Here is a 19,502-nt window from a genome sequence, read left to right as displayed (position 1 = left end):
ATCAAATAGAAAGCTATAATTCTGCTTATAATATTAAGTTCTCTACTTAGATTATACTATTTTTTAAACGCTTACAAAAGTACAAATACATTTATTTGTTTGGATTATTTATTAAATTTTACTATTTTAATTTTAACACTTGATAATTTTATTTTTTATTTTTATTGATTTGTTGTTCTACTTACTTATGCATTCGTTGGTTTATGCTTGTATGTACCCTGACTTGGATTAAACCTGCAACCTTGATATATCAAGACAGTCTAAAGAACTGAACTATTTGGCCAGGACTAAAGTATTACTATTATTAAATAACTAGTGGCCCGGTGCATGAAATTCATGCACAGAGTGGGGGTTCCCTCAACCCAGCCTGCACCCTCTCCAATCAGGGAACCCTTGGGGGATGTCTGATTGCCAGTTATCAGGCCTAAACTGGCAGACATCCCTCTCACAATCTGGGAACAGGTGCTCCTTAACCACTCACCTGCCTGCCTGCCTGATCACCCCTAACCCCTCTGCCTGCTGACCTGATTTCACCCCCAACTGCTCTCCCCTGCAGACTTGATCTCACCCCCAACTGCCCTCCCCTACCAATTTGGTTCTGATTGGGAGGTTTCTCCAAGCCCATCTCTGGGCCTGATCAGAGAAGTGGGGCTAATCAATAGCCCCTACAGAGGCCCGAGAGAAACAGAGGCACGGCTGCTGGCAAAGCCCAGAGAGAAAGAGAGAGGCCACAGCTGATCAACAGCTGCCAGGTTGCAGATCAGACCCTGCCTCACTCTTTGGGCCTCTCTCTGGGTCTGATCCACAGCCCTCTCAGCATTCAGTGCTGGGTCACTGCACCTACACTGGTGGCAGTCAGTCCTGGGTCGCCACGGACTAACTTCCAGTGTTTGATGGAGCCTTCTGTCGGTCATTACCGACTCTGGGTTTTTATATAGTAGGATGGAATGGAAAATCATTTTTCTTAAAAAGAATATCTAGAAAAGAATAAAAAAACAGTAATCATGAAGACATAATAAAATGTATTCCTACGAAAATTATGATTGTGAATCTTAGTTGTGTTAGGATTAAGGGTCTTTGAATTGCTGTGAGTTATAAAAATATACATCTGGAACTACCTGTTAACATTTAAAATATTTTCAGAATATTTTAGAAGCCATTTGGTTTCCTGTCTGTTTAATTCACTCACTCTTCCATCCTTCCACCTCTCCAAATACAGTAACTTCTATACTTGCATACATATATCGAAGAAAATATAGCCAAATGTTAACATTTATTAAATCTGTATGGTGGAAATGCATTGGTGTTCATGAAATCATTCACCTTTCCTGTTATGTTTGAAAATATTTCAACAAAAAATTTTAGAGTAATGAACCCAAGGAAATGGAAATTTGCTTTTAACAAATTTATTTTTGTACATTTTAATTTGAATTTTCATGATACATAAAAAAAATACTTTCTAATATCAAAATAAACATCTCTATGGTACAGGTATGTACCATGTGTTAACTTTAAAAAACTGATCAAGCACTATGACTTAATATGCTAAACAAAACTATTTGCCCATCCATTTGTCCCCTTTCATAACTCCATTGTGGAGTTTTAAAATTCAGTTTTGTACATATCTCCATAACTACAAAGAATAAGATGCTATATCAAAGATGTCCAGAGTTATACAGTAGAGAATTAGTGCACTTATTCATTGGCATATGATACAAACCACTAGAGAGAGAAAAGCAACATAAACTACAGGACAAGTAAAATAGAACATTGTCAATAAAGTAAAATAAGTGAAAATAATCACATCATTTAAATTTGATGCTTTAAAAACAAAGTAACTTCTTTAAAATTATTATATTTAGAATTCAGAATTATTACTTAACAAAAGTAATAGCACAGAGCCAGAATTGTGATAAGGCACTTTAGAGAGAACAATCAAAGACCTAACAACATGGAATGCAAGAAATATCTCTAGAAGCAGTTAATCTTAGAAAAAATATGGGGGGATATATGCATTCTTTCTATACATGCTTTCATTTTCTGAAGTAAAAGCTTTTTTAAAAAGCATCTGTCCCAATTATTCCATAAAGGACATATGCACAGGTGACCTAGGGTGCCTCAGCAGTAATCTGACACGTACAACCCAAGGTACTTAAACATACAATGCAGGAATCACACACAATTTATTTACCTGAGTCCTGGTGGGTTCCAGACCTCAGCAGGCCACCCGGGGATCCTCATTTTCACACACACACACACACATACACACACACACACACACACACACACACACACACACGGTTCATGGAGGATCTTGCAGCTGAGGCTCAGCTTCAGTTCAGGCCTCTCGGGATGGCTCACAGTCTGCGGCTCTTGGTTCAGGGCTCATGGCTCAGGCAGAGCTTGACAGATGCAGGTAGGGGAAGTGGAGAACGACCTCCTTCTGTGGAGCAGAACCAGCGTCTCTGATTTTCTCTGGGGCTTGCTCTTTTCATGTGCTCAGATGGGCATCTGCAGTGTGTCTTATCAGCGGGTCCCAGGAGCCTTGCTATCCGGTCTTACATATGGGGTACAGATCACTTTATTTTCTACATATAGGCCACTTAAAGGTGCTTATCAATTTAGTTACATTCCATTTCATACTTTCAGATATCACACTTCAATTCCACACTTTAATACCTATTCTATATTATACTTTATCCTTATTACTATTGCTTTAACAGCATCGTAGATGGCAAAAAATATTTAGCATATATTTTAAAAAGCTGTCATCAGTAAAAGTTCAAATCTCCATTAAAAAATATATATATTTTACTTTAAGTCGATGAGATTGACTCTTTAGAGTGACACTGTCCTAGGTGCTGGGATTGGCCTAGAGAAGTTAGCCTAATGGAACTAACATTACTAACCTTAAAGTTACTCTGCCATTCTTGGCATCTTCTTGCAAATCAAATAAAATAATGTTCTACCTCGTTTGCTCCTGGTAACACTGTGGTATATTTGTCTACTGACGAAATTAACTTTCATAAAAGATTCTATGGAAGTTTAGTCAGAAGATGAAACAAATACTAGCCAGCATCAAAAATATCATCAGTATTCTGCTTTCACAAAAGAAAAATTTCATTTTGAGTGTACAGAACTACTGGGGGTTCCCCTATACATATGATACAAGTGAAAATATCATAAGTGAGGAAGTCTGAGTTGTATTCCACAGCTAAATCAGTTGTCAGGCTTCAAAGAATTGTAGCCTTCTTTCAAGAGGTCCCGCCATGTTTTCAGGAAACGTGCGTTTTCTGTACATTTCAAGGCAAGCTCGTCCACTTGAGCTGATACTGCCGATGTGGCCTCCAGCAGTTTGGTTAATGAAAATGCTGCCTGAAATTATATTAATTTAAAAAAAAGTCAAACAGTAGAAGTTTATTCTTTAAACTTTCACTTCCTCTTATAAGTAGTCTAAAAACAGCTTAAAACCAATGCCTAAATTATTGTATTTTCTTTAAAAGTAAAAAAAAAAAAAAAAAAATCTACAAACTAAAAGCAGATACTCTGAGCTGACAAATAAAATCAACACAATCAAAACACTACCTGCAGAAAAATATCCAACTCTTGATGGAAAACTCACTTCTTAAATGTTTTCTTCATATAAACAATACTGATACAAAATAACACCGTTCCTAGATAACTCATCTGCACTCCTTTGTAGATATTCAGTTGAAATCAGTCTTGCTCAGCAAAAACAGAAACTGTGTGTCAGCATTTCATTATTTTTGAAGAAAAAAAACAACACACAGATACTTGAGCCCTGATATAATCCAGTTCATCCCCCAGTGTCCAATCTGCACAGGCGGGTCTATTCCACAAACTTCTCCCAGAAAGATCACTCCTCATTCACTAACTACTTCATCCACTTGACCCACTTAGAGGTCCTTAAATACTGAAAGGGTGACCCTCTCCCCCATTATGTCTATGTGTTAGGGTTTCAGGTGTAGGTGTAGGTGTGTGTGTGTGTGTGTGTGTGTGTGTGTGTGTGTGTGTGTGTGTGTTCGCGCTCGCATATGGGCGTTAGTTTCTGGAAATTCGAGATTCCACAGAAACCAATCAGTCCAAGATCCCTCCCTTTGATTCCCAGAACCATTCAAATAAACAATCTGGGCTACAGGGGCGGGGACTAACCCCTCCAAACTGGTTCCAGCGCAAAGCAGACTGGAGAAAGACAATAGCCTGCCTGGTCAGCTGGCTCTGGGCAGGTGGCCAAGCAGAACAGCGGCTCTTGGGTCCCCCGGAGCGAGAAGTCACAGCCCGATCCCGATGGGGGGAAGAGGGGCTAGAAGAGAGAGGGGGCAGCCGGAGCCAGCAGCACCGGTCCTGGCAGCAGAGCGCGAGGTTTCGGGTTACAGGGATGATGGAGACCAGAGGGCGAGGCAAAAAGACCGAGGGAGGGGGATAGGGGAGGCATCATCCCCCCTAGTTCCTCAAAGCTAAATCTAAAGGCGGATTCCGCCTTTCTGGGTGTTGGGGTCCCCCGACCCCGCCACGGTCTGTCGGCCCACAGCCACAGGCGCGGGGTGGGCACCGTCCCCGCCACTCACATCTCCGATCTGCAGCTCCACTTGCTCCAGCCGGTCCGCCGCGGGGCTCCTGCTCCGAACCGGCCAGTCCAAACTCCCGGGGATGCCGGGGGAAGAGGCTTCCGAAGACGAGGGGGAGAAGGCAGGTGGCGGGGGCTGCGGAGAAACCCGCGCGTCCTCGGGGTCTGCCATGGAGAAGCGCTGCTGGCACGGCCCAATCGGAACTACTAATCCGAACCGACACCAACCGTCTTTCAACGGATCGCGCCCTAAGCCCAGAGGCCCCGCCTCCTCTCCCCCGAAACCCCGCCCAGCCTCCAGTGGGCGTCTGCCCAATACCGAAAACGGCATTCTTTCAGGATAGCCTATCAGACTCCAGTCGACTCTCCGCGGGCCGTGCATGGTACCAGCGCCAAGCTCCTGACAGGCTTCCCAGGCTCTTCAGCAGAAGACTACAACTCCCAGGATGCCGTGCGCGTCGCTTCGCCTCTCTCCCTGCCTTTGGCTGCCGGCGCGGTGCACCATGGGGCTCGGGAGAAGGCAGGACGGACTTCATCCACCATCACCACCACCACCACTACCACCACCTCCAGAGGCCGCGGGACACGACCCGGAAGCCCCGGCTGGCGGTTGCGTCACGCATGGCGCCGGCGCAGAACGGGAGAGAGGCGGGAACGCCGTGAAGCCGGGGAGAGAGAGAGAGAGAGAGAGGTGGGCTGAGCAGAGAGGCAGGCAGACTTCAGCAGAGGGCTTGGTGCTTCCCGGCAGGTAATGGCGCCCCCCGAGGCCTAGAGGTCCAGCGCCCGCCCTAGAGGTCCAGCAGTCCTCCTTCCGCTGGTGTCCGGCGACAGACAGCCCTGATGACAGCGAACATGTTGGTGCCACTCGCCAAGCTGTCCTGCCCCGGTGAGAGGGGATTTCCGGAGGGGAATCCGGAGGGAAAGGTCGAGTGGTTAGGGGGGGAAAAGGGGTCACAGCTGGGGGACTGCAGGCACCCTTCTCCTCCCAGGTCTCCTCTGGTCGGCTTTCTGCGGCAAACCTGGCGCAAAGGTCACGCCGCCTGCACCTGGTGGTGGGCCCCGGGATCCTCCGGGAATTGGCTGTCCCAACGCGAGGGATTGACAACTAGGGTAAAGGTCACGAGCCCGGAGAACTTATCAACACGGTCCCCCTCCCTGTGGACCCCGGAACGGGGAATCGTCCCAAAATTCTGCCTCGGACCCTGATCCCAAAGCTCAGGTGTTTTATCTGTTGCATTGTTGGAAATGAGTAAAAGAATGTTTGCACAAGTTTTTCTCCTTGGGTGTTGACCTGAGTTGCTGCGTCTTCGCCGCCATGGTGATTAACATTCATAGGCGCTGCCCAAGTCACCCAGTTATATCGAGGGCCAGGAATTTTTCTGCGTTGTGTCAAATTAACTCTAGGGGGCTTGTCGTGTTCTGGGGTGTCCCTAGAACCCTCACGATGACTCCTGAAAATACCACATTGCCTCTCCTGTCACTTTAAAAAAAAAAAAAAAGGAAGAAGGTAGAATGATGCACTTGGATGGTGTTTTGTTTTGTTATACTTAAGACAAAAAGTTCACTATAGGATCTTGAATTCTCTCACATCTGGCTTAATTTTTTTAAAAATCTTATTTAAGTTAATTTTCGATTATGGAATCAACAAGTATACATATTGCAACTTCAAGGATGTTCTTATTATGTACATTTCATTAAAGTGGAATTCTGTCAAATTTGGCCGTTGTATGTATATTAAGAAAAATTTTGTTTCAAGTTCATTTTACACACGCATATATTACTACACTTAATGTGTAGATATGTTGTGGGGGGTTTTTTGTTCTTGTTTTTAATATCAAACTAGTCAGATGCTGCTCTCTGCCCTACTACCTAATTTAGATGAAGTTAGAAGTCATTCTTGGGCCAAGTGCTAACAGAATTCCACCAAATTCACCATTTCCATTTTCCTTGGATGCTCAAAGCATTGACCTGTTCACAGCCCAGTGTTAGAACTCCTGGCAACAAAGAGACAAGCACAAATGCACTGTCAGTGTGACTTTGATAGGGTGATGTTATGAGTTCAATGAACTTTTGAGCTCACTTCTCTACCAAAATTATGCCAAGGTGCCTAAGTGTACACTTTAAAGTGAAATATCAGATTTGTTTTCAGAAAACGAGTAAAGGTCATGATTTTTTTAACCCCCAGAGGATATCAGACTACCCAGTTCCAAATATTCTCAAGAAAATCACTAGCTGTATAAGCAATAGCCTTACAATTTTGTCTGATATCAGTTTTCAGAAGCAGATGAAAACTAAACATTAAACTACAGTAATGCTACACTAAAACTTAAGATTGTTGCTATGTCTTTTAATAAAAATATAAATATTCTTAAATGCTCTTTTAAATTATGCTATTGATATATTTCAACTCTGGGACTGAGTTCTATAATATCTTTATGTGACTTTTATATTCTTTTAGATTTAGGATATGTGAAGGATTATTTTAGGTTTAAAAAATTATTCCCAATAAAACATTTTTCGTATGCATTTGTAATAGAAAAAAATAGTTTACTTGCCAACTTAAGAGTGATTATCAAAAACAGACTTTTTTGGATGAGGAAGCAAATCAACTGATTTTTTTAAGGTGTTAGGACTAATTAATAGAAAATCAACTAGAAACCAGCTCTGATCCTCAATCCTAGATTTTTAAAATATATTTTTTCAGTCTGTTTCTGAGGAAAGCTAATTGGAAAAATAATAATGTTTATAATTTTTGTGCAGCATATCAGTGCTTTCATGCCTTAAAAATTAAGAAAAATTATCTACCTCTGTGTGCTACAAGATGGACTTCAACTTCCGTTGTACCTCGAATTACTACCCACTATACTATTTATCCCCGGGATAAGGACAAAAGATGGGAAGGTAGGTAATAACTTATGCAAAATTGTTGAGACTTTATAGATACTTTGTATCACTTTGTAGAGGGAAGTATTTTTCATGGTACTGTAAATATATCTAATAATATGTAGATTTATAAAATCAATTACATATTAATATTTAGAAAAACAAATATTTGCTAAATTTATAATAATAAATCTCAAAGCCAAAAGTTCATTTATGGAAGCAAAAATAAAACATGCACTGGAAGCAGAAGTAAGAGAACATAAAATTAATATAGTAATATCCTTAGTATACTTCTCATGCAAAGGAGAGGAGCACTTTCTGAAAATAATAATGTTCGAATCTAGACTCTAGAGCACATGTGTCAAATCCATCCCGCCAGGCCTTGCAAAGTGGCCCGCACCGCGCTGTCATCACTGCACTCCACTGCGTTTCCATCACAATGACAGTTTATGACTGTTCAGTAAACCATTCGGCCCGCAATTTAGGCTGGATTTTAGATTTTGGCCCCTTCTCTGATTGAGTTCGACACCCCTACTCTAGAGCAGTGTTTCCCAACCTTCTCTCATGATGAGAATCACCTGGTGGAGTTGTTAAAACACAGATTCCCGGATCCCAACTAAGAAGTGCTAAACTAGAATTTTTGGGAACATATAGGTAAAATTGTATACTTAACTAGTGCTCTAAGACAGATTTTATATACAGAGCACTAAGTTAGGTATGCAATTTTACCTATATGTTCTCAAAAATTCTAGTTTAGCACTTCTTAGTTGGGGTCCGGGAATCTGTGTTTTAACAACTCCACCAGGTGATTCTCTCTAGAGCAGTGTTTCCCAACCTTCTCTCATGATGAGAATCACCTGGTGGAGTTGTTAAAATGTAGAGAGCCACCTGAGACTTTCTATGTGCTTCACCTTTTTTTTTCCTCACAGGAGTGAGCATGGAGAGGTTTGCAGAAGAAGCAGACGTGGTAATAGTTGGTGCGGGCCCTGCAGGGCTATCTGCCGCTGTTCGGCTAAAGCAGTTGGCTGCTCAACATGAAAAGGACATCCGTGTGTGTCTGGTGGAGAAAGCTTCTCAAATAGGAGCTCATACTCTCTCAGGGGCTTGCCTCGATCCACGTGCTTTTGAAGAACTATTCCCAGACTGGAAGGAGAAGGGAGTATGAAAATTTGGTTTCTATGAAAAGTCTAATCTTTATTGAATCCCTTATTTCCAAATTACTGGAATAATGGAAACCCTTTTCATGTAATTCTATCTTATAAAGGATAACTACTGATTTTTTTATTTAAAAGGAGCAAGAATAGATAAAGGATAACTACTTATAAAGGATAACTACTGATTTTTTTTTATTTAAAAGGAGCAAGAATCATCGACAATTATGTCAAATATAGTTATAAATTTAAAATATTAACTCATTTTTGTATAATTCCTCTACATGTTGTCTTTTTGAACTGGGTTTATGTGAAGGCATTATCTTGAGAAGATCTTTTAATATTTGTTCTGAAAATATACACAGCATTTTGATTTTGAGGGTATTTCCTAACTTTGTGTTTATATCATTGTTCTTAATGTAGTGTTATCTAAATTTCCTGGGACATTGCAATATCTAAAGCTAAGGAGGATAATCTAATCTAATTTTCTAAAGCAATGAATCTTGGTCACCCATATCTAAGCCAAAAAGGCACTGGTATGATATGTAGAGCAGTGTTTCCCAACCTTCTCTCGTGATGAGAATCACCTGGTGGAGTTGTTAAAACACAGATTCCCGGATCCCAACTAAGAAGTGCTAAACTAGAATTTTTGAGAACATATAGGTAAAATTGTATACCTAACTTAGTGCTCTGTATATAAAATCTGTCTTAGAGCACTAGTTAGGTATGCAATTTTACCTATATGTTCTCAAAAATTCTAGTTTAGCACTTCTTAGTTGGGATCTGGGAATCTGTGTTTTAACAACTCCACCAGGTGATTCTCATCACGAGAGAAGGTTGGGAAACACTGATGTAGAGAACCAAGTGTTGGTTTTACTGCTCTCATAATGGTATGACCTTGGTTAAAATTTTATACTCTATATATTTCAGTTTTTTCTTATGTGAGATGGGTTATGTTATATATATATATATATATATCCTACCTTTAAGGTTAGGATATTTAGTATCTATGACTATGCTTTGTAAAAGTAAAACATTATATAAATATTTCTGTATTTTTCCCATGTGGAGTAAACTAAATTCCAAAAGTTTAACTTCTGCTGTTCTTTCTAAAATATCAAGCTCCTTTAAAGTAGAAAAACTTTAATTATGCCTAATTAACTTTCTCTTTTCAATATTATGTCAGAAATAGATATCAGTGAATGATTATTGACTAATATCAATTCTAATAGAGAGAAAAAGTTTTCCACATCAAAGCCCAATCTAGCTAGGCAGAAACAATCTATTATATACTTGTTAGTTATCTTTTTCTAAAAGAAAAATAAAACTTGTCTTATGTTTTCATCAAGCAGGACATTACAACTTGGAGCAAGTTCCTAGGCTAAACTCCCACAGGCAGGGGGGAGACAGGAAGCCATCCTCCTCCTTGATGTTCACATTTCAAAGATGTCTCCAAGGTCCCCAAGAAAGACATGCCTGGGATGCAAAACTGGCTTAAGTTTAAAAAAGATCCCCATACATCTCAAAGAGACAAAAACAGTCCAAATTTTCTAAAGAAAATGATGAAAGAAAATTGAGGAGGGTAGTTCCCTTTTAAAATTTTTATTTATACATATTTTATTGTTGACAGTATTACAGATGTCTCCCTTTTCCTCCCTACTGATCCCCTTCCACCCAGCCCCTGCTCCACCCCATGCCTTCACCACACTATTATCTGTGTCCATGTGCTATACATATATGCATTTAAATTCTTTGGTTATTCTCTTTGCATCTCCTGAACCACCTCCCCTCTAAGATTTGTCAGTCTGTTCCATGCATTCATACCTCTGGACCTATTTTGTTGGTTAGTTTATTATGTTCATGAGATTCTATATATAAGTGAGATCAAGTGATATTTTTCTTTCCTCTGACTGGCTTATTTCACTTAGCATAATATTCTCAAGGTCCACCCATGCTGTCTCTTTACTTTTTGATATAATTTTTGGTTTTTATTTGTATTTACCCTTACAAATATGAACTAAAACTTCCCTTTCTTAACATATTTTATTCCTAGGCTCCACTTAACACCCCTGTAACAGAAGATAGGTTTGCAATTTTAACACAGAAATATAGAATTCCTGTGCCAATTCTTCCAGGTAAGATATGATAATCACAGAATTATAGAATTCTACAGCTAGAAGGAACGACATTTCATCTGATGAAATTCCGTCCTTTTACGTATGAGAAAGCTGAGACCCAAGATTTGTTCCTTACCCAGAGTTACACAGCTAGCTAGGGGAAAGCAGGAGTGGAATACAGTTATTTTGTCTTCCAGTCTAGAAGAATTGAGATAGTCTTGAAAGCCAACCTATAATTTTTAATTTAATGCTGTAATATTGTTTTTAATTTAATAAAGTTCTAGACCAAAATTATAGAAAAGAAATTAAAACTGTGACCATAAGAGACTGTGCAGAGATTATACATTGATTTGAATTTTTAAATTAAGTATTTATTTTTTTAATTTTATCAATAAAAAGACAGATTTATAAAGTAAGCATTTACTTATAGGTCTTCCAATGAATAATCATGGCAATTACATTGTACGCTTGGGACATTTAGTAAGCTGGATGGGAGAGCAAGCAGAAGCCCTTGGGGTTGAAGTATACCCTGGTTATGCCGCTGCTGAGGTTTGTATATTTTTGTTTTGTGTTTAATATTTATAGAAAGTGATGTGGGTTGTTTTTTTTTTAATAAACAAAAATGGTACAGAGGTAAAGAAATAAATATGTCGGAAAAGTCATAGGATTTTACAATTGCAAAATTAGAAGGAATCTTAGAAAGATCTAATCCAAAGAATTCTTTATATTGTGCCCACATCAAATAATGGTCCAACTTATGATTGAACCCCATCAGAGATGAAAAGACCTCTAAATTTTCATTTGGTAATGGATTTTTGGTAATGTACTCTTTCTCATATTGAATAGAAATTTATATTTTATATTGCATAGAACAAATCTATGCCCTCTTCCAATTGGAAAGAAACCTTTCATTTATAATTATTCCCTGCTCTTCCTTCTTCCTTACCTTTTCTCTTGTGGGTTTTCTTTCCCAGGTTAAATATTCTCAATTCTTTCAATCATGTCAATAGTTTGAGTTCCTTCAGTATTCTCACTGCCCTCTTTTAAATACATTTCTCTTTTATTCCCTTATAAGGTGGCACCCTGAATGCATACACTACTTTAAGCCTAGTGTGGAGTAGGGCTATTACCTTCTTCATTTTAGAAAATGTTATTCTGTTAATTCTTTCAAAAGATGATGATCCATCGTAGAGCCCCGGCCGGGTGGGCAGGCCGACCTCTTTGGGGCGATCCATTGTAGGGTCCCCAGACTGAAAGGGTGAAGGCTGGGCCGAGGGGACACACACACCCCTCCACCAGCAAGTACATGAATTTTGTGCACCTGGCCTCTAGATATCAATAGGATATCATTTTGGGGGGACTCTGAACCAGACTTTAGTTCTAGTTCATAGCTATATTCTGTTTATTCATTTTCTAGGTATCATATAAAATGTTTTTTCTTTTTATTTGCATTGCTGCAAATCCTTATTTCACCTTTCCACTCCTGTGCTTTCTGATATGTGCTTCTAATGTACGTTTTGTACTTTCCTATCCCAAGAGCATTTGCCTCCAGAGAGGAAAAGACGACAGAGTAACCTGTTTCTCATCCTCAGAAGTATACTTTTGACCAGTTTTCCCCCTTTCTTCTCTCTCCAGAAATGAACTTTAGTCAGCTTTGGGCTGTTGTCAACCTGTTTTGTTGTTATGTTTTCGTTTGAGAGTTCTTTTGGGGGGGATGGAAAGGGAAGGAGTCTTCACTCATCTAGGACAGAAGCTTTCCTGACACTCTTATCTTTCCACCCATGCTGATGGTCTTCATTTGTTACAGGCCTTGATTTCAGGTTCAGTGCATGTTTTGATATCTGAACTCTTCAAACAGCGTTTGGTTAAATATCTTACTGATGTTTTAGTGAGCTCTGTGATAGCTTCCCCATTTTCTTCCTGATCAAGGTGGTGGCATGTCTTTCATATCCAGCTGTTTGAGCTGTGTTATTTTATTCTCTAAAAGGCAGTATTTTAAGAACATGTTTCCTTTTGCCTGAATGTTTTAAAGCATGTATTTCTATTATCTAGAGAACATGTTTACTTTCTAAAAAATCTAAGGCTGTTTATTGTTTTTTTTCTAAGTTATTATAAATCCTAAGGGATAATGAAATATGTTTTCATTTCAGGTCCTTTTTCATGAAGATGGTAGTATAAAAGGAATTGCCACTAACGATGTAGGCATACAAAAGGATGGTGCACCAAAGGTAAATGTTTTAATAATTATGTGCTTAACAAATTGAAAAATTAAAAAAAAAAGAGTCAATTCAAACTTAATAATTTAGTTTTGCTACAAACTGCATGTTAAATGTATGTTAGAATAGAATTATTAATTTGGAATTTTTCTCATATTAAAAATATATAAAGGCATCTTTGAATTAAACATCATTTAGATAAGTAGATAAAGCATGTTTAAGAATAATTTTTTAAAAGATCAAAACATGCTCTGGCTGATGTGGCTCTATTGGTTGGGTATTATCCCATGCACCAAACGGTCATCGGTTTGTTTCCCAATCAGGGCACATGCCCAGGTTGCAGGCTCAATACCCAGTGGGGAGCTTGCGAGAGGCAGCCTATACATATTTCTCTCTCTCATTCCCTGTCTCTAAAAATCAAGAAAACCTATTAAAAATATAATTTTTAAAAATCAATAAAAACATACTTAAGATATAAAACAAACGTGTCAAATATTTTATTTCACTCATTAATGAGGAAATCAGTAAGGTATTATAAGCAACTCAGAGTGTTTAAAAAAAACATACATATATGTAGGTTATCAATCAACTGCATTGCCACCTGAACAATTTTCATTTCTATAGACAGCAATCATTTGCATTGCTATCTAATATCAAAACTCTTGAATCTTAGCTGATACATTGCTTCTTCTGGTAGTTTAAATGGCTAAATCAGTATCTGAGGTCTTGAGACTTGGCATGTCTCTTAGTTTTGGCCTCAAAAGCTGTGTTTGTTTGTTTTTGTTATTGTTTTTCCTCACCCGAGGATATTTTTCCATTGATCAGGGCCATTTGTGGGGTGACCGGCGGGCAGGGTGTTCAGGGCCCTGCGCTGGCACCGGTCCTGCCCTCTGCCACCACCATCGCAGGTCGAGCATTATGCTAAGCGAAATAAGCCAGTTGGAGAAAGATCAATATTATATGATCTCACTCATTTGAGAAATATAATGAACAACATAAACTGATAAAAGTAGATCCAGAGACATAGAAGCATTGATGAGACTTTCAAACCTCAGAGGGGAGGGTGAGAGAAGGGGATAGTGATCAATCAAAGGATTTGTGTGCATGCAGATAAGCATAAACAGTGAACACAGACAGTAGGCAGGCAAGAGCATGTGCTGGGGGGCGGGGGTGACTGGGGAGAGGTCAGAGGGGGAAAAAGGAGACGGATGTAATACTTTCAACAATAAATAATTTAAATTAAAAAAAAAAAAGTAATGGGAGCCTAACCAGTTTGGCTCAGCAGATAGATCGTCAGCCTAAGGACTGAAAGGTCCCAGGTTCGATTCTGGTCAAGGGCATGTATCTTGGTTGCAGGCACATCCCCAGTAGGAGGTGTGCAAGAGACAGCTGATTGATGTCTCTAACTCGCTATCCCTCTCACTTCCTCTCTGTAAAAAATCAATAAAATATATTAAAAAAAAAAAAAAAAAAGTAATGGGGATGTAAAGTACAGCATAGGGGATACAGTCAATAATCTACATATATAAAAGCCAAGAGACTGGAACTACTGGTCGATAATGACGCACACTGTGGCCGCCAACGGCCCACGGCCATTCCCTCCCCTGCCCCCCCGTAGGCTCCGCCCCCAACCGGGCAGGGCAGGCCAGCCCACAGCCCACAGCCTCTCCCGCCCCCCACGCTGGCCCTGCCCTGATCAATCCCATTGGGGAGGGCCAGCTGGCCCCCACCCATGCACGAAATCATGCACCAGGCATCTAGTATTGTAATCACTATATATGGTACAAGTGTGTAGTACTTGAAATATTTGGGGATAACTTTGTAATGTATATAATTATCTAACAGATACTCTATACACCTATATCTAATACAAAGTAATATTGAATGTAACTGTAATTAAAAATAAAATTTAAATAAAAACATCTAAAAAAAAAAAAAAAAAAAAAAAGACAACACAATGAAAAATGGACAATATCTCAAAAATTGACAACTCAGCCAGGACCGGTTTGGCCCAATGGATAGAGCGTCGGCTTGGGGACTGAAGGGTCCCGGGTTTGATTCCGGTCAAGGGCATGTACCTTGGTTGCGGGCATATTCCCAGTAGGGGGTGTGCAAGAGGCAGCTGATCGATGACTCTCTCTCATCGATGTTTCTAACTATCTCTCTCCCTTTCTCTCTGTATAAAATCAATAAAATATATTTTTAAAAAAATTGACAACTCACAGAATGGCAAGTCCTGGTGATCACTAATCATTCAGAAAGATACTTACATACCTTTTCTTCAGTCCACATCTTAAATGACATTTCTTCAAAAAGGTCATTCCTATCTAGAATAGTTCCCTTCTATTATTTTATCCCTCATAACACCCACTACTTTCTTTTATAGCATTAAATCATATTTTCTTTTTATATACTCAGGTATTTACATAGTCATCTTCCTCTATGACTAGCTCAATGGAAAGGGACATGTCTTTTTTTATTCTTCTCTATATTCCCAATGACTAACATAGAACCTAGAACATTGTAGGTATTCATTTAATATTTCTTGAATCAAAAAGAGATGCTGAAAATAGTAGTCAGGAAGATGCAAATTAACATAGCAGTGAGTTATTTCTACACTTAGCTAAGATGTATAAGGAACAGTTATATCTTGGGAAAAGGGTCTTTTTATTTACTGCTGGTGGAAATATTCATTGTTTCTGGCTCTTCAGAAGTCTAATCTGGTAATATGTGATAAAATAAAAATAGGTGTGCCCTTTGAGCTAACAGTGCCAGTCCTCAGAGCCTATCTTACAGGAATAAAAGCATCAATAGTAAAAGGATACACATACACATAAGGGTATATGTTTTATAACATTGTTTATTGTTGCAAATAAACTGGAAGCTGAGTGAATGGCTATCACCCACTAGCTGAATAACCTATGGTATTTCCACATGGACTACCAGGCAATAAAGAGAAAGTTTTGATCTATACAGTGACTTGAAAGATTCCCAGGAAATATTAAGTGAGAAAGGTAAGACACACAAAAATTTATATTATGTGATCCTATGTTTGTAAAATAAACCCCCAATAGTTTAAGTATATATATATATATATATATATATATATATATCTCTCCAGATGTTAATATAGTTTATGGATGAGTGAGGTGTAATGAGAGGAAGGAGATAAGAACAAAATTAAAAGTTTCTGAGTAATTTATAGGATGTATGTGCATATACAATACACATGTATACATATATATGACATGAATAAGCACTGTACCAGAAAATGTAGACGTTACCAGTAAACATATGAAAGATGTTCAAATTCTCTAATAACCAAAAATACTAAATTAATAGTGAAATAATTCTCACCATTTAGATTGAAAATATTTGGCACCAAGGATATTCATCTGAGCAGTACTTATAACAATAATGAAATACTGGAACAACCTACATATCTAACTATTGAGAAAAATGAATGCTTTATTTGGTATATATTGTCTGAGGCAAATCATTTCTATAAAAATAAAAGGGTAATATGCTAATTAGACCAGATGTCTTCTGGACATCATTCCAGATGTCCTTCCTGACAAAGCTAGGACTGGAGGGAAACCAACTGGATCCTGGGTGCCTGCGGTAGGCCCAGGGGAAGCCAGCCCGGGTCCCAGGTGCCTACCCACAGCTGGGAGGAGGGAAGCCTGGGTCCTAGGTGCTGGAGGGAAGCCAGTGCCCGCAGCCTAGGTCCCGGATGCTAGAAGGAAGCCAGTGCTGGCCGGCAGGGGAAGGAAAGCCTACTCTTGCACAAATATTTGTGCACCAGGCCTCTGATTGTGATATAATACAAAAACCATTATAAAGCAGCTTGTCAGTGTAAACCTATTTTTTGTGTGACTATGTCTGCATACTCACATATGCAAATATGTGTGAAGAGAAGAGAACTATCAGGAATGATATATTTCATGACACTTTCCTGATTCTGTATTTCTTTATTCAGTAACTTTATTGAGTACCTACCATGTGCTAGACATAAGTATCCTATATAATGCAAGGCCAGAAACCATAATGGCATCATGGCCATAACAACCGTTAAACCAGAACCACCACAGCCCCTTGCCAGGCTGGCCCTTCCAAGCAAGCCATTAGGGGTGATCAGGCAGGCAGGCAGAGTGGTTGGAGCAATCAAGTAGGTAAGCCAGTGGTTAGGGGTGATCGGGGAGGCAGAGAGGTTAGGGGCAATCAGTAGGCAGGAGAGTGGTTAGGGGCAATCAGGCAGGCAGGCAGGTGAGCAGTAGGAGGCAGCGGTCCCAGATTGCAAGAGGGATGTCTCAGATTGAAGAGGGTGCAGGCCAGGCTGAGGGGCATCCCCCCCTGCCCTGTGCACAAATTTCATGCGCCGAGCCTCTAGTCTAGGGGTGTCGAACTCAATCAGAGAAGGGGCCAAAATCTAAAATCCAGCCTAAATCGCGGGCCGAATGGTTTACTGAACAGTCATAAACTGTCATTGTGATGGAAACGCAGCGGAGTGCAGTGATGACAGCGCGGTGCGGGCCACATTGCAAGGCCTGGCGGGACGGATTTGGCCCGCGGGCCTTGTGTTTGACACATGTGCTCTAGTCTATATATAAAAAAGCCTAAGCAACCATTATGACCGTTCACTATGATGAGAACTGACCACCAGGAGGTAGACACTCAACACTGGAGCTGCCCCCTGGTGGTCAGCGCATTCACACAGCCAACTTCCCGTGGTCCTCCCCCCTGGCCGGCCAACCTTCTGCAGTCCCTTCCCCAGGCCAGCCGGCCAGCCCCAATGGCCCCGATAACCATGATCATTCTGATTGCCGGCCAAGCTGATGGACCCCACCCATGCATGAATTTGTACACGGAGCCTCTACTAAAATATAAGAGAGCAAAAGAGAGAAGATTTTAAACATAGCTTTTTCCCTCCCCCTAGGGAAACACATTTGTTTTAAATATACATTTAGCAATACACAACAAGTAAAATTAAAGTGATAAAGGCAACTAGATGAATATATTTAGTACTTGAGGCCTGATGCATGAAAATTCATGCACTGGAGGAGGTGGGGTCCTTCAGCCTAGCCTGCTCCCTCACAATCTGGGAATCCTCAGGGGAGGGAGGTGACCTGGTGACCCGTAGAAGGCAATGCCCCATCACACCTCTACTGCTGCCACTGCCAGCAGCTCAAGCCTCTGCCAGCCCTGGTTACCTGATCCTTAGGCAGCCACCATCCTGGGCAGCTGGGGAGCAGAGGGGACTGGGAGACTCCAGAGGCAGGCACTCAGAGTGGCAGGGCCCGCCTGGGGGCTGGTCCAGGCTTGCGTGTACACACTGCTGCCCTGGTGCTGAGGGGACTGGGTGCCGCCATCTTGTGGCTATGGCACCACCATCTTTGAGGACACCACCATCTTTGAGGACATGGCAGTCAATTATCATATTCCCTTCGTATTGGCTGTGGGTGCCACCATCTTTGAGGGTGGGACACTCAATCAGCATATTCCCTCTTTATTAGATAGGATGATCCTATTTGCCTTAGAAGGATATAAATAGGCTGTTTTTTATTCATGGAAATTTTCTGCCATGAAAATTTCACAAGAAAACTATTATTTTTTGCTTCAAATAATGGGACTGGGAAGTCAGGAACAGTGGGGAATTGGCCTTTCACTTTCGCTTTATATTTGTTTGCAGAGAATTTGGAGGAGAGGCAAAAGTGCTTTATTTGCTGTTTTAATTCTTATAAACTTTAATTATTACAAACTTAACTGCCCAATCAAGTACTTTTGAAGTAAAATAGAAAAATATCACAGACACAAAATATTATTAAATTTAAATTATATTCTACTTATAACAGTACTTAATTTTACTTCCAATATATGTGCGTTGTCTCTATATACCTGACTCATAGTTCAATTCAAAACTGACCAGAATATGAATATTTTTTAAATTATCAAATGTTGCAATTTAACATGTTTTTATTTTCTAGACAACATTTGAGAGAGGACTAGAACTACATGCCAAAGTTACAGTTTTTGCAGAGGGTTGCCATGGACATCTGGCTAAGCAACTATATAAGAAGTTTGATTTGAGGGCCAATTGTGAACCCCAAACCTATGGAATTGGACTGAAGGAGGTATCCTGGCTTGTTTTTGTAATTCTTATGTTGAAATATGGAACTTTAAATTCATTGTATTATAATGCTGATTTATTTTTACAGTTATATTTTCCATTTACTTGAAATGGTATGACTGAAAATATTTGGGATATTTTTCAAAGGTCTAGAAAATATTACAATCAAAATTTATTATATGAATTTCATCTATATGTTGTAATTGTTTTATCAAATATTGCTGAAAGAAGTCTTGATCTTGAAAATATTTGTAACATTTTTTATTGTAATGTCATCTCCCATTATAGTATTAAACCTGCTATTCATATGCTAGTTATAGGATGACCACATCCTATAAGAATTGTTCATTCAAAATTGTAATCTGAAGATAACTTTGTTTATGAAACTTACATTCAATCATGGTATATTGACATGAAACC

At 39.8% G+C, this 19,502-nt stretch overlaps 2 protein-coding genes across 2 annotated transcripts in view; one reads left to right on the top strand and one right to left on the bottom strand.

Annotated features, from left to right (window-relative positions):
- Positions 1-2,760: 2,760 nt before the first annotated feature.
- On the bottom strand, positions 2,761-5,115 carry CUNH4orf46 (chromosome unknown C4orf46 homolog). Its single transcript, XM_036424088.2, has 2 exons — positions 4,590-5,115; positions 2,761-3,375 (listed from the first exon to the last, which is right to left on the bottom strand). Exons 1-2 carry the CDS (start codon positions 4,968-4,970, stop codon positions 3,220-3,222), a joined length of 537 nt encoding a protein of 178 aa, XP_036279981.1. The 5' UTR covers positions 4,971-5,115; the 3' UTR covers positions 2,761-3,219.
- Positions 5,116-5,241: 126 nt separating this feature from the next.
- Positions 5,242-19,502, top strand: part of ETFDH (electron transfer flavoprotein dehydrogenase) — a 32,327-nt gene continuing 18,066 nt past the window's right edge. The window contains exons 1-7 of the mRNA XM_036424085.2: positions 5,242-5,474; positions 7,349-7,489; positions 8,401-8,630; positions 10,676-10,757; positions 11,170-11,288; positions 12,890-12,967; positions 18,940-19,086. Of these exons, the coding sequence (XP_036279978.1) occupies positions 5,429-5,474; positions 7,349-7,489; positions 8,401-8,630; positions 10,676-10,757; positions 11,170-11,288; positions 12,890-12,967; positions 18,940-19,086 (843 nt within the window). The 5' untranslated portion in view covers positions 5,242-5,428. The remainder of the gene's footprint in view (positions 5,475-7,348; positions 7,490-8,400; positions 8,631-10,675; positions 10,758-11,169; positions 11,289-12,889; positions 12,968-18,939; positions 19,087-19,502) is intronic.

This window comes from Pipistrellus kuhlii, unplaced genomic scaffold (assembly GCF_014108245.1).
Source record: "Pipistrellus kuhlii isolate mPipKuh1 unplaced genomic scaffold, mPipKuh1.p scaffold_m20_p_8, whole genome shotgun sequence".
NCBI classification, from domain to species: domain Eukaryota; kingdom Metazoa; phylum Chordata; class Mammalia; order Chiroptera; family Vespertilionidae; genus Pipistrellus; species Pipistrellus kuhlii.
The sequence above is the reverse complement of the archived record's forward strand: the minus strand, read 5'-3'. Positions and strand labels throughout refer to the sequence as shown.

Bases quoted from the DNA above. Each gene is read 5' to 3' on its own strand.
- CUNH4orf46 (XM_036424088.2), bottom strand. From the start codon at position 4,970: ATGCACGGCCCGCGGAGAGTCGACTGGAGTCTGATAGGCTATCCTGAA. The intron at 3,376-4,589 runs GTGAGTGGCGGG...ATATAATTTCAG, and splicing joins TGGAGCTGCAGATCGGAGAT to GCAGCATTTTCATTAACCAA.